This window comes from Anser brachyrhynchus, assembly GCF_964034855.1.
Source record: "Anser brachyrhynchus genome assembly, chromosome: 5".
NCBI lineage: Eukaryota > Metazoa > Chordata > Aves > Anseriformes > Anatidae > Anser > Anser brachyrhynchus.
The window spans coordinates 18,148,950-18,163,960 of record NC_137699.1 but is presented as its reverse complement, the minus strand read 5'-3'; the positions used below and the strand labels follow the sequence as shown (position 1 = coordinate 18,163,960).

At 39.4% G+C, this 15,011-nt stretch overlaps 1 protein-coding gene across 1 annotated transcript; it reads left to right on the top strand.

The window, feature by feature from the left end:
- Positions 1 to 10,868: 10,868 nt before the first annotated feature.
- On the top strand, positions 10,869 to 14,658 carry FADD (Fas associated via death domain). The gene is made up of 2 exons (XM_080592868.1): positions 10,869 to 11,759; positions 12,184 to 14,658. The coding sequence occupies exons 1-2, from the start codon at positions 11,459 to 11,461 to the stop codon at positions 12,468 to 12,470; spliced, it is 588 nt and encodes a 195-aa protein (XP_080448994.1). The 5' UTR covers positions 10,869 to 11,458; the 3' UTR covers positions 12,471 to 14,658.
- Positions 14,659 to 15,011: the final 353 nt, after the last annotated feature.

Here is a 15,011-nt window from a genome sequence, read left to right as displayed (position 1 = left end):
CAAATGTAAGACCTTAGTTTTCTACAAAAGATGCGTCATTGAGTTAAGCAATAATCCATATCAAACATAAAATTCTGCACCGAAATACTTTTCATCGTTCTGTGTAACTTTTGTAGGAGCAGGTAAATCACTGCCTATTTGGAAACGGGTTTGGTTTTCTCAGTTCTTAAAGACAAACCTATCAAGTTGAGTTCATGAGATATAAGACAATATCTTCCATAAAGAGATTTTCACTGTTGTTGTGTTACTTTTCATGAAAGGTTTTTTTTTTTCATATTTGTGATGCAAGCAGAAACAAGCTTTGTTTTTACCAATAGCAAATTTGAGTAAGAATTATGCGGGGGGGTGGGGGGGGGGAGGGGGCAAGAAAGATAATGCAGAGAAGCAGGGAACTGGAAGTGACCAAGAAATAACTGAAAACAGCAGTTTTCATGGTGACTTGCAGCTACCATATGGGACAGGCTTGAAGAAAGATAGTGATATTGTATCCATCTTGTCAGCGAAATCCAGTATTGATTTGATGACATCTCCGTGACTTGTATGCAAACTATTTTTGACATGCTTCTGCCAAAAAAGTTGTAAGTACAAAACCCCATATCCCAGCTCCCTTGCTTCCTTCATTAAAAAAAAAAAAATTAAACAGGGAAATAATTATAGTGGTTTATTTAGTTATAGAGTGGAGGTCTTCATGAGAAGACGCAGATACAGACAGTAGTAGGATATATTACAGTTGGAAGTTGCTAAGTAGAACATTTCTCTTCAACTATTGATAAAATACAGTGTTTGCTTTTTGCTACCCAAAGTTTGTGTAAAAGGCAGAATTTCTGTTGGTACATCTGAGGAGGAAATCACATGCACCCTATTGTGTTGACAGTACAAGTCTGAATCTTCTGAATTTCAATGTCATTGTGTTTCTAAGAGACTGTATTACAAATATTTTGCAGTCTTAAATAGCTTAAGGGTGAATAAGTCTCAAGTCAAGGCACAGATACATTTCTATTTTTAAGCCCTCAGTTCTCTCTGGTGCTGAGCTGTTAATGATCACATAGGCTGTTCTGATTTCCAATAAAAGATACTGAAATAATTTACTTTTCATCTTGTTACCTCAGGAGTCCAAACTCTCCTGAAGTTTTGTAGATCACTTTAGCACATGTATATTTCCCTATGAAGTTTTCGAAGTAAACAATTATTTTCCCTTTTGCCACTGAAGAAAACATATCCTAAAATTTATATGGATTCCATTCAAGCTCTGATTCAATTCTTTTCACACACAAGTACAATTTATTCCATGACAAAACACAATATGCCATTTTTAGTATAGCACAGAAAAAATAATGTTCCTTTTTTCCCCTTCTTTTTTTAGCTGAACAGGCCTTTCTGAAGACAAAACTATAAAAGTGGCTTTTTAATTTTAAGCTCTTCCTTAATTTTTAATGCCATGCATGCAGCCTTATTCGAGGCCACTTGAAGCCAAGGAAAATGTTTTCTTTGACTCCCTTTGACTTCAATATACTCCATGCAAGACTAAGCATGGCTTACTGAATGATTGGTTCCACTTCTAATAAAAATTCTTAGTACTCGCTTTATGGTACTATCATAACCCAGAGGGTCAGCTAAAGCCAAAATATATTGATGCACATGAGTTGTGTAAGCAGTAGAGTTCTACATACCGTTGTGTTAGTTTCCATGAGGAAAAGGGCTGAGAAAATCTAAGACATTACACGGTCATGTTAACTTAGCTAGTTACACAAGTATGAAGGTTTTTGAGGCCACAGCCTTCATCTTACTTAGTACCACATGTATGAGAAAATTTGTGCCAAAATGGGAAATGTACCAATCAAGATCCTCATGAGAAAAAGAATCAAAACATAAAGTATTGTGCAGACAAATTTAAAAGCTTAACAAAGCCCATTTTTCAGAGCAAGAGTTAAACTTGCATAGTGAAGCCAACTTTCTTAGAATGGAAGAGAAGGTTATTCCATATTTTTACTTCTAAATGAAAGAATAGCCATCTTTCCTAGTTGAAGTATAGAGGCTAGGGAAGAGTGGCAGATAGGGAAGAGAGGAAGAAAAGACTTTTGACTGATGTTTTTAGAGCCAAGTGAGTTGCAGATCAATCACAGAGGTTGTATTTCTGAAACGAGGATTGCTTCCTAAGGCAAGTCCATCTTGTACGTAGGTTATCAAGGTATCCTTTGCCAATCTTTTCTGAGCAATGTACAGTCTCATTGTGCCAAGCAGTGCAATACTATTGATCTTATGTTCAGGTGAAAGTTGGAAGGTGATGAGAAATGGAACACAAACACAGTAAGAATGGGGAGATCTCTCAGGCTTCAGTGAAACCTTGGTGACTGTGTTCTCCACCGACTGTATTGTATTGCAAATAACACTGAGAGCCTTGGCAATCGAAAATAAGCAGGTGCAGTGAAACAGGTGCGTTTCACTGAGAGCATGTCAGACAACTTTTCTGCTCAAAAAAGCGTCTCTTTTCGGAAGCCCAGAAAGAGAGACAATCACCCAAATAGCACCATCTTTCATTTTGTTTGCAGATTAATCCTAGATTTGGCACACCAGTTTTGAGTCCTTAGTGTTAGACCAGAGCAATCATTGTGTTTCTCACATGTTCCTCTAGGAACACACTTATTTTTAACTTTGCTCAAAATGATTTATGAACTCTCATGCCATTTCCAGCATTGAAGTCAGACCCCAGTTAATGCAGCCCCTTCAGCAGCTGAGTCTCTAAAGCCTCCCAGACAACGTGCAGGTGAGTGGCTTCTGCTTGTGCCGACAGCCTGGAGCCAAGATGGCAACATTGCATCATTGCTTTGCTGTGCTCACAGGTATGGAATTGCTGTCTGTTCTGGTAGGAGTGTGTAATTAGCTGAGCTGCTCACATTTATTAATATATTAATCTTCCAAACACATCTGTACATAAAGAAATATAATTACTCACAAGTAATTAACCATCGAGCAGGAAAGTAATAAATCTCAGCAGACTAGCCTGCTCCAGGTTTAATGATAAGAAAGGCTTAGTCCAGTGGAGAAATTGAGGTTTCAGGCCTGTCTGAAGCTTAAAGGTTGAGAAAGTTGGTTAAAGGCCAAAGTTTCTCTCAAAGTGTGGGTTCCTAAAGAACAAATTTCAATCAATTTAAAATGAGGACACCTGCCTTTTATTGATTAGATCACATATCAGGGAGTTGGAGAGCTGAGGTATAAGCCATTTTTACCTTGAAAGAGTTCAAAACCATGTTTCCCTGAAGTGACTTTTCCTAAAGTGAAGATCAAATTACAGACTGGTCCTCACCTACTGCTCTTCTTCCTCTGCTGATCCCCTGTGCCACCAAGAAAGCACAAATCCTTGGGTCACAAAGAGACTATGTGCATAACGAAGTGGCTCTACAAGCTGGTGGACTCCAGGCTACACTCCTACAAGTGGTCAGGTATTTTACTTTACACAAGCATTGTTGGGAGAGAGAGGGACTTGTAACAGGGAAAGGAACAATGGGAGCAAACGGATGTGAGTTTCAGCTACATCTTCTTCCTGGCTTCAGGGAATAAAAGAAGTAAGACTGAGAGCCCCAAAATTTTACTGAATCTCTCCACTTCTGTCTTTTTGAATTCTAGTTTTGAAATCAAATTTCTCCACAGCTTTACAATGTGTTTCTTTTAGATCTGACCAAAGAGAGTTGGAGAGCTAAGCTGATAGTCATCTCTGAGGCTTCTTGTGGGGCTTAATTGCTTCCAGGATCAGGTACTTGGTAAAGATGTAATAAAGGCTACTTCTGCTTAAAAAAATCACTCAAACATTGTTGAAAAACAACAAATGTGGATGCGTATATGTGTATTCGAGAGAGAGTGTGAACATGGGTGTGATCTCATGTTGCAGGCCACTTTATTACGGTTGTGTCTCTGAACGAGAGCTTCTCAGGAAAATAAGAAAGTGCGGTATACAAATTTTGAGGGTAGGCAGACAAAGCTGTGGTATGTGCAACTTTTCTTTCTTTTAAGGTATACCAACTGTAGGTGAAGTATATATACATAAATACACATCCTATGTATTGTATGATATTAATCCTTTCTCTCAGCATACCATGCTGCTTCATAGACTTTTCATTTCTGGGAACAAACAACAATTTTCCATTGTGTTTGTGTAAAAAAAAAAATGAATTCCAAATTGTGGCTTAAGCCTAACTTGTATGTGGTTGTGACTACAATGCTAAGGACTAGCTCAAATTGAAGAGTTTATTTAGAGAACAGAAAATAATACTTTTTACTCCCCCTCTCCTAACAATCAAGGGAGGGCCATGATGAAACCAGATTTGCTTTCTTATTTATTATTTCTAAATTCATGTGAGTAACTAACCTAGTCATATCCTGTGTCACTTAATGGTTGCATAAAACTATTCACGTTTTAAAAGGAAATGACTGCTCCAGATAATAAACACACTGTGTTCAAGCAGACAAGGCACTCCCTCTTTAATCGGATTTGAAAAAAAAACTTGCACCTTCCAACTTCAATGACGGTGAGATAATGACTCAGACGGAAAACACTGTATTGGCACATTCTTGAAGGGAAGAACCAAAACGCACCGATCTTTCCTTCAATTGGTAGTTCTGTTGCCAATCACGGTATTTGAGGTAATACTTGTTTTTAAGAAATGTATCCCCCTCTTGGTTTGTTGCAGTCAACATAGGGAGCTCACAAAATGTGAGTTTCACACAAAATTCAAGCAAGTGTGGCCAGGGTCATTCTTTTATTTTCATTCAGGTGAAATTTTACTAACTCTGAAAGAAATTTTCTGGTCTATGAACAGGCCACTCTGCAGGATGGATGCAGAAACCTGTCTGGGAAAAAGGTTGCATTTTTCATGACACTTTCTGCAGTCAATATGCAGAATAACAATGACTAGCTCCAATTCATAAGAGATTAAAGGAGGAATATTCACAGACAAAAACTGAGCAGTGCTGTACTTGGTAAGGAAGGGGGAAGAACCCCCTTTCCTTAAGGGGGAGGATGAAGTCCTAGGACTGTTTGCATGCTTATAAGAGATACTTCCAAGTGGTGCAATCTAGTGAAAAACTGATTTTCTCTAAAGTAGTTAATTTTAAGCTAAGCTAACCTTAAACTACTTTTATTGATACTCAGAATGTTGTACTTTCCAAAGCAAAAGAGACTAAAGACAAATTCCTCCATTTATTTTATATACAAGAAAATAAATCTTAACATGGTAATTATTTACCTTTTTGTGCTATTATTGGGCTTGTGAACCTGCAATACAGTAGTCCAGAAGAATAAAGAACAAACGTATACACTCTTCAGAAATTAATTAATATTAGTTTAGCAGTCTGGCAATCAGAACTGCTGGATTATTTCCCTGGATTCATAGCAACCTCCAGATTGTACCTTAATTTCATTTGCTTCATTCTCAGTCACTCACAGAGCACACCACTGCGCAATGGAACAGTCTCCAGTAGGTACAAGGTAGGTACGAGAGTCATTGGCTCTGAGCTAGTGTTGGACACACAAATGACTTCAGTACAGTGGCTCTTCACCACCCTAATGGAGATGTTTTGCCTTCAGATCCACACTAATATCTTTGCACTACACTGCGGAAGACAGGCACGTGGACAGGCTTTGGCATAGATTAACACAAGCTTTGGCGTCTCTGTATCATATTCTCCTGAAGGTTCATCTTCATGAGGAAGTTGTTCAAAATACCTACCTCCCAGAGCTATTCTATGCTGCTGAGGTAACCCTCTGAGCATGGGCACTTCCAGTGTTATACAGGTCTGCTTAGTCTAGTTCCCCAAGAGAGATATGATAATTCACTACTATTCAGGGACGTTTTGTTTTTATTTTGTTTTTTAATTATTATTATTATTTCCTCCGTGGCTTATTTTACACTTACATTCCTGTGTAGACAACCCTCATTTTCTGTTTTCTCTGTTCTGTCTTTCAAAGTGCAAAATTAATGTTACATAGCCTAAATAATAAATACAGTTTAGAAGAATGAAACATTCTAGTCTAATATATACACATAGCTTTATTGACATGTGAAATGTTTGTCTGATTTCATACTTACACAGTAAGATGAAAAGTCACTACAAAAATAGGTAAAAAAGTCAAGTCAGAGATTTTTAGTTGGAGAAAATAAACAAAAGTCTAGGATTTACCCTTCCCCTAAAGTTAAACTAACGTCTTCTGCCAACAATAACACAAAAGAATTATATCAACAGAATTATATCAACACTTCTTCTGTTTCAATATTAAGTTCAAGCATCTGTTAACAACTTATTGCTTGTTGTTGTTGTTACTTGGCCAGATCTTTTATATGTATACAACCTATTCATGCTGGAGTTCACTTTCTTTTCAATACTTATTTGCTTTTCCCACAGCCTGCTTCTGATTTTCTCTCCTTCAACCCACAATAATTTGACATTTCCTATAGTCCCTTTTATCATGGGCAGTTTTCTTCTAGGATCCTAAGTCTCTTCACAAACAGTTTCTGTACCAGAGAGCACTTCCTTCTAAGTGAGACAGTATAGCAACAAAGAGGTAATCTCTTACAAGGAAATATGGACAGTTCAATTCATTCACCATTAAAAAAAAAAAAAAAACACTATATTTTATATTTTCTTTGCTGAAAACATGTTTTATGATTTTGCAGACAATAGATGTGAGGCATTGAATAGGTTGGTTAAGAAATTTTAGGGAAGTCAGTTTATTTACCACAGAGTAAAAAACAAGCATATATACAAAAAAAAATTAATGCCTAATTAAATTAGTAGAGAGTGCTTTGCATTTTTTTATTACTGCTCTTAACCTGAAAACAACAAAGAAAAACTGAGATGCTCTTAAGTCCCTTGAGAGAGAACAGAAGTTACAATAAAAGAAGCGTACAAATGACTGAACCTCAAGAGATAGACAATTTCTCAGTACTGAGACAGGATTAAATATATCTAGTCTATGCCAAGAAGTTTGTCCAACCTGTTTTTCAATACTGTCAAGGATGAGAATTTTAAATTATCCCTGGGTTGTTACTGAATTGTCTGGTATGTTAGAAAAGTTACAAAAGCTGCTTCATTCATAAAGAGGATATCACCTAAGTACTCTGATTTCTATGGACTCAGGCAACTAGGAACTGCATCCCACCACATTTTTCATTACCTAGTCAAAAAGGCCAAGGTGCTCCCCTCTCTAGCAGCAGGGCTTTTCAAAGCACCATGCAATCCACCTAGAAGGTATCCAGCAGCACATAGATTTATCTTATAATAATGGAATGCTTTGGATTTTGATGCCACCCCCACCATATGGATATTCACCTTTTTGCTTCCATTTGCTAAAAAATGAAACAAATACGCCTTTGGCAATTCAACCTCACCCCTGACAGTCATCCCAGACAATCTAGCAAGTACCTACAAGTAGCTTGTAAAGAAACAGCAGTAGAACATCAAGCTCTCCTTGACTTGATTCCAGTTTCCAGTTCTGAAGACACCTGTTGACCATCTCGTCATCCTGCATATTATTAAAATCAACTACAATATCAGTAATAGTCCTTCACAAGTCTGTAAAGATATAGTCATGATCCATGGAGACTTTCACATCCCTCTGCTCTGAAAAAAAACAGATAGGAATTCCTACAGAAGTTCATCGTTTGCATCTTACAGTCCCGGTAGCTGAGCTTTGCTCTTATGGGACAAGACTGACCTGATAGCAGTGATATAAAGTCCAAACTTATCAAAGGTAAGCAAAATACATACAAAGCAGCAGGTATGTAGCTCAAAACAAAAGCAAAGAAAAAAATAAAAAAAAAATAAACATAGATTAACACTGGAAACTATACCTCTGTGTGTAACCCTTGCTATGGGCCTCAGAAAGGAGTCATTTCTTTGAATATCTGTGCTACTATCTCTGATCTGACCACACTATTTAGTGTGCTGAAATAACTATGTTGCAACCAGCACCCAAAATAGCTGGTTTAAAAGTAGTTCTTCTGTGTCAACAGTACACTAGATGCACATCCCTTGTTAGAGAAGAGGGACTGGCTGAAAAGAAGAGGCAAGCTATTAATATTTACAGAAAGCTATTTGTCATATCAAGAATAAGTTGCTTGACAGTAATAGAGAAAATAGTCATCAAAGCTGGACTCAAACACTCATATACTTGCTAATGAGCAATAATAGCAAATTAGATTACATCGGATCAGATTAGAGCTCCTGGAGAAACTGTCAAACATTTCCACAGCTGTGCAGAAGATTACACTGATTCTAGAATAAAGAAGAAGAGCAACCAAAAATTTAATTTGCCTTGGCTGGAAAGCACAAAGCATCTTCCAAAAATTCTATGCAAATTGATGTAAATCACCTACAGTCAGGACAGCCACAAACATTTTGTCACAACATTCTTACTCTTCAAGACGTAGACTAACACACTGCTTTTTAAAGCAGTTGTTTAATACGTCGTGAACCCTCGCAAGCAACTCTTCAGCTACTCGGCACACATCCACACACTGTGGCTGCACACAGCCCCTGAGAAAGGCAGCCCCATGCTTTGCTGCTTCACTTCCACACTCCCTAAACGTGTGTTTGTTCCTGTATGTCCTGGTGACCAACATCTTTGTGAAGTATCGGCAGAAATGAATCATTTTGTTCTCGTTGCCCTGCTCTTTCTGTGGAAACCAAGTCAAAAAGTTCAGCACTGAGCACTCCAAAGCCTCGAGCTCCCTCTGCAGCATTTTGGAAGGAATCGTCTTGCCTCAAGGAACGTATAAATTACGTGGTGAGGAACTGGATCATTCATAGCACTCAATTTCTGGGAAAATTGCACTGAAATCTGAGCTGATCTAGTAAATCATTTGTATTAAATTTTATTCTAATGTGGAACCGTTATGATCTGTTGACCCTGGCAAATATTTTCTTTACTGACCCTGCCCCAAACCGCTTTCAAAGGAAATAACTGGAGGAAAGCACATTCCTTTGGTATTTTCATCTGTGAACGTGTAGAGTTAACAGGCCAGGTTCAGATATAACAAGAGGGGTTACTAAATCACTATGCCAGACATTAGAAGTGAGTTTAAAAGCATTTAAGTGGTGATTTATATCTTAACTAAATGATGATTTATATCTTTTAGTTCCATGTTTGTTACTAACTTAGACTCCCTGAGAATTACATTGATATATAGGATTACTTTCACACATCATACAGCAGTGCTGAATGTGGCCACTAAGTTCATACAAGCCTCAGCTGATGATGGTTTCAGTTGCTTGTCAAGTGACAGAGAAAAAGACATAAATTACGCTGATTTGGACACCCTTCGTGCAGATTTGTCTCTGAATTTCGCCTGCTAATATCACCAGGCACAAGCTAGGTGACGTGATTTTGTTCCTCTTTACACGTTGTTTTGAAGTCATTTTTCTTGGCAATATTAAAATGAGTTTTTTTTTTTAAACTGGATTTTGTACTTTTTACATTGTTATTAGGACTTATATCTGCTTTCTAAGTTAATTCACACACTGCAACTATATTTCTTCTTGGCATCATACTACACTTTTTTACTCATGCTCATTCCTCCACATTAAAGAATCTTCAGGACTGCAGAGATAAAATACAACCCTCAACACAGGCACAGCTAATCCCAGTTTATGTGACCCTGCAACAAGTTAATTCGCTCCATTCTGCAGCAATTAGGGACTCAAAAAAATCTGCTTTAAACTTGTTTAGTCCACAAATGGCTTTCATGCATGTAGCTAGTTCCACTTACTGGCTTTCTCGATCATGTGCAAGACTGGCTCTGTGTAACAGACTGAAACAGGATGCTGAAAATCTAGCAATTTTATCTAAGGAGGGCTTGTGCCTGTGGGAATTTTAGAAACGTTTTGGGAGTAGGAGTTGTTCCTCAAGTTGGAATGTGAGACTGGAGAAGGAGATGTGGAAAATGATAACTCCCAAATTTGTGTATCTGAGACTGCAATATCTTTATGGCATGGACCAGAGTTCTATTTGTGTGTTGCAACAATAATAAATTAAAGGATGCACTGGGAACAACTTAGTAATGGGATAATTTCGGGAATCAACCAAAGGTAGTTCAGGACTTTCCTTGTTCCTATCTATGCTGTGCCGTAAACCATTATAGTTGATCTGAATTTTGCAGACCTACAAAACGATGTCATGAACTTGAACTTTCCCTTTCAAGAAAAGTTCACAACCTTTCACCTTCTATAAAAATTGGCTTTAAGACATGGAGACTTAAAATTTGCCCTACTTCTGTTTTAAAGGTCAGAAGTTATTTCATGTCACAATTAACCTTTGTGAGCAACAAGGCCCACACGACAAGTCCTGTGTTTCTAGGTTAAGGCTTGGGTCTCTGCGGGTAGCAGAGGCAGTGCGTGGAGGGCAGAGGCTGCTTTCCTGGGTGGCTGCCAGAGATACCATGGCAATAGTAGTGTCTCTTTGGGAAAGGGTCTCTGATACTGCCTTTCTTGCTCTGTCAAGTCTGTTCGTCAATAATTGGTCTCCTTTCCCCCCTTTGCAAAAAGAAAATAAATAAATAAAAAAGCTCCCAAAATAACCCTTGTAGATTTAGGCGGTATGTAAAACATTAAATAAGTGATAAGTCTCACGAAAAGGCTAATAATTCTGTGTTTAACGGGGGAACCTACGATGCAGGGAGCTGGCTCTACTTGTGCAGCAGGAGACGGGCAGTGTCAAACCTGGCTCCAAGCACACATTTTTAATTCAGTACCACATAACAAGTCAGTTAATCTCCGAGGTATTTAGAGCACTGTGCGGCTCCTAATAACAGACCAGCTGGCAGTGAGCACGGCGACCGGCATTTTGGTGCTGTCAGCGCCTCAGGCACTACCGGGTGGCAGGGAGCTCAGCAGGCTGCAGCCTGCCTCTGACACCTCAGCACGGCGACTCGGCCCCGGGAGCAACAGCCGAGACACCCCACGCGGAGACTGAGAGGCGGCGAGGGTTATTTTTCCAATGAACTAGCGCACAGCCAGGCAGCCCCGCTGCTGACACCCGTGGGCTGAGGTGTCCGGGCACCCGTAGGCGATGGGGACGCTTCCTCGTAATTCTTTATTTTGAAACACGCGGGGCCCTTTCGCTGCTAGACGCCGCTAGCAGGGCCCGCCTGCGGGGCGGAACCGCCCAGCACCAAGGCGTCGGCCGCCATCTTCTAGCGCCGCCAGGGAGCCCGGTGCTGCCATCGCGCGGCTGCCGGCGGGCGGGAGCAGGGCCGGGGCAGCAGCGCTCCGCCATCGCGGCGGGGCGGGGGCCGGGCCGGGCTTCGCTTCGGTTCGTTTCGTTTCTTGTCCCTGCAGTGTCCGGCCTCCCCGCGGAGTCGCTCAGCGGAAACAGGAACGAAATCCGCTCGCGGAGGCGGGACTCCGCCAGCCTTCCCTTGCTGCCCGCGTCTCGCCTGGCGCCGGCCCCCCTGTAGGCCTCGGTACCATGGACCCGTTTCTGACCCTGCTGCATTCCTTTTCCTCGAGCTTGTCGGCCGGGGAGCTGCGTGATCTGAAATTCCTCTGCCGGGACAAGATTGGGAAGAGGAAGCTTGAGTCTGTCCAAAGCGGCGCGGAGCTCTTCAACTTCCTCCTCGAGCAGCAGGTGATATCAAGCCACAATGTGGACTTTCTCAAAACGATGCTTATGGTCATTAAAAGAGAAGATTTGACTACACGGCTAGAGCATTTTGTAGAGGAAGGAGAAGCTAATGTACCTGATGATCAACCAGATGTGAATGAAAAACGTAGGTGGATGTTTTTAATTCTTTTGACATTTTTTTTTTCCAAAATAAGCACAATAAGTACATACACATCCTCAAGACATGGGTCTGCTTGGAGCACGATTGCCTGCTGTGGCTGAGTCCACTGCTGACAGTGCTTCTGCTACTTAACTGCTGCACAGGACAGTGTTATATCCTGGAAGAGTACCATGAGGGCAGCATATGCTGTGAACAGCTTGCCAGAGTGGGAATTACTTCTCTGTTACGCCTAATGCTCACTTGAATGTTTGCTATATACTTGGACCTCCTGGTATATGCAGTGGCTTTTCACACATGATGTGACATACAGCGTGTGTAATACAGTAAAAGTAGTAGCATTTTGCTTAATAAAAATACTATCTAATGTTACTTTTGGAAATCCATCATTAACATATTTTTGCTGTTTCAGGTCTGCAGAAGGTAGCTATTGAAGTCATATGTGAAAATGTTGGGAGAGACTGGAAAATGCTGGTGCGGAAACTTGGCTTTTCTGAAGTGAAAATGGACAGAATAATAGCAGCCAATCCCCTTAATTTGAAGGAACAATTGGTTCAGTCACTTCGAGAGTGGCAGAAATGGAAGGGGAAAGATGCAAAGGTGACTGACTTAACAAAAGCTCTTCGAGACTGTAACATGAACTTGGTGGCAGACCTAGTTGAACAGAAGCTCGTGCAACTGAACGTTGAAAACAAGTGAAATCAGTGTAAAAACTCATTCACATCTGTGATGTGAAAGTAAAAAAGCAGAAGTGCCTTCTCATGTTCAAAACCAAAATCACTGTGATTGGTTCTGTTAATTCTGCAATTCATTCATGTGCCTTAAATTAATAGCTTAATTTGCAGTCAGATTAAGACTAACAAAAACAAATTCCTTTCAGGTAATGCTTTGTAGCTGATGCTTCCCTTTAAGTGATTTTAACATTCCGAATAACTAAACTCGCCTGTGTAAAAATCCTTACACTTTAGTTCAGCCTCTCACCTGAAAATAATCTTTGCTTTATTGCAAGTACTTTTCCGGTAACTTCTCTGTGAATACATCCATGGGACACTTGTGAGGGAGCTGTAAATTAAAACTTGATAGGGAGGTTTTTTGTTTTTTTTTTTAGTGGCCTGTTTGTAACTGTAGTGTGAAAGGGGTAAGGAGGTAGAGCTCTTTGCTGTGTAGTGGGTCTTCTTTTTGTTTTAGGTGACATATATTATCTTCCATAATTTGTTGAGTACCTTTGTTATCAGTAGAAGGATACTAAGAAGACTGTAACCTCAGTCTGTAAGATGGCAGTGCAAAAGAGCTAATAACTATTGTTGTGGTGCTTTTTTTTTTTTTGGCAGAAAATATGCTCAGTTTGAAAATGAACTTGTTGAAATCAACTGTCTGTATCAAGTGCCTTCATGCAGAGAATCAGAATGGTAGAGATTGGAAGGGACCTATAGAGGTCACGTTATCCAGCCCTTCTGCCCAAGCAGCAGCACCACCTAGAGCAGGTTGCCAAGGACCTTGAAAATCTCCAAGAATGGAGACTCCTCAACCTCTCCAGGCAAACTGTGCCGGTGCTCTGTCACCTGCAGCAAATAAAAATTGTAAAGTGCTTCCTGATGGTTAGATGGAAAACATCATCCTCAGGGAAATGTTCTCCTGAAACTATCAAAGAAATTTTAAGCATCTCACAAATGTTTACAGCACTTTTTTTTAATGCCTTGAATGTTTTAAGATTTTTCATATCAAGTCATCTTGAAATAGGATTGTTACTGCAAATATCCTTCTAACTACATAAATAGATACCTGAAGGGAAAGGCTTCATTTTTGCTACTGTACCTGTGTGACTTAGCCCCTTTCAAATTCTTGTTACACGATGCTATCACTGTGAAAGCTGTGTCAGAATGTAATGCATCACTACTGTTTGTGACACTCACAATTTTCAAGTTTTTGTTGAATTTGGTGCTTTTAGTGTAGAAGGGAAACCGCTGTAATGTGAACTTGACTTTTTATTAGAGTTTTTTCTTGAAAAATACTTGTGAGAATCATTTTAATCCTAGTGTGCTAAGTATCAGTGATGATATGCAAGCAAAGGAACAATGGGTAACAAAAGTTTCCACCTGTCTGTTTTTTTGGCATGTGCAGTTCCTTCCTGCAGTACTCCCTTCGATACTTTGTCAGCATCAGTTGTCAATTCCAAAGTTCTGATAGAAGATGAAATGCTGCACTTCAACTAAATGACTAGTTCAAAAGTTTTAGTGACTTCTAATAGACTTGGTCTTCATTCTACAGTATTTGAATAAAATTTGCAGACTTTTTTCTTCAAGCATCTAAGCTATCTTTCTAAGCAGAGTAGAAGAGAAATTAGCAAAATGAGTTGTTTGTGATGAAGCAGCTCTGCAACAGTTCCAAGTTCAATCTGTCCAGTGTTTTCCTTACCTACTTGTCCTAAGTTTTCTGGTTCACAAAAGATAAACATAGCAGGAATATTAAAAACTATACTGCCTACTACATATTATCAGGGTATTTTAAGAATCAGTAGGAACTGATGTTGTAGCCAAGTGCTCATCTGCAAGAAATGTTCTGCCTCAAAATGCAAAACTCAAGGATTTGTACATAGTGGTTGTTTGAAAGCAAAGACCTAGACTGCAGCAATCTCTTAGTACTTAAGGACCAATTAAAAACTATTTTTATTAAAGATTGAAAAGGTGATTGTGAGAAGAACAAAATCAAGGGGAACAAAAACGTTTTAGTTTTAGAAGAGTGTAATTCATAAAGAAATGCGTTGTCATCTGGTCAGCAATCTTTATTTTCAAAATCAGTATTTTGGACTCACTTTTATAGCTAGAATTAAAGTTTTATACTGTATAATTTTGTGCATATTTCATTAAAACTATTTCCTTAAATTAGATGGAACTGTTTCTTTGTTTTATAGAATTGCTGTCTATGATGAGATCTCTAATTAGGAGAAAATGAACGCTAAGGACACTTTTAAAGAAAGGAGTGGTGCTAAACAGGTCTTATATTACCATGTCACCCTCGGAACATCAAAAAGGAGAAGGGGAGAAAAAGGAGAAAAAAAATGATAATAAATGCAGGAGTAGCTTTTGAATGCTGTTGCTTGGGAAAAATTCTCTGCCAGCCCTTAGGAGCCTAAAATTGAGTGTGATGTATGCATGGGAGACAGGCCTTCAATGAATAACTGTATTAAAATTGTTTTCCTTATTTTTCTCCACTAGTCATGCTCTGGTAAGGGTGTTGTAG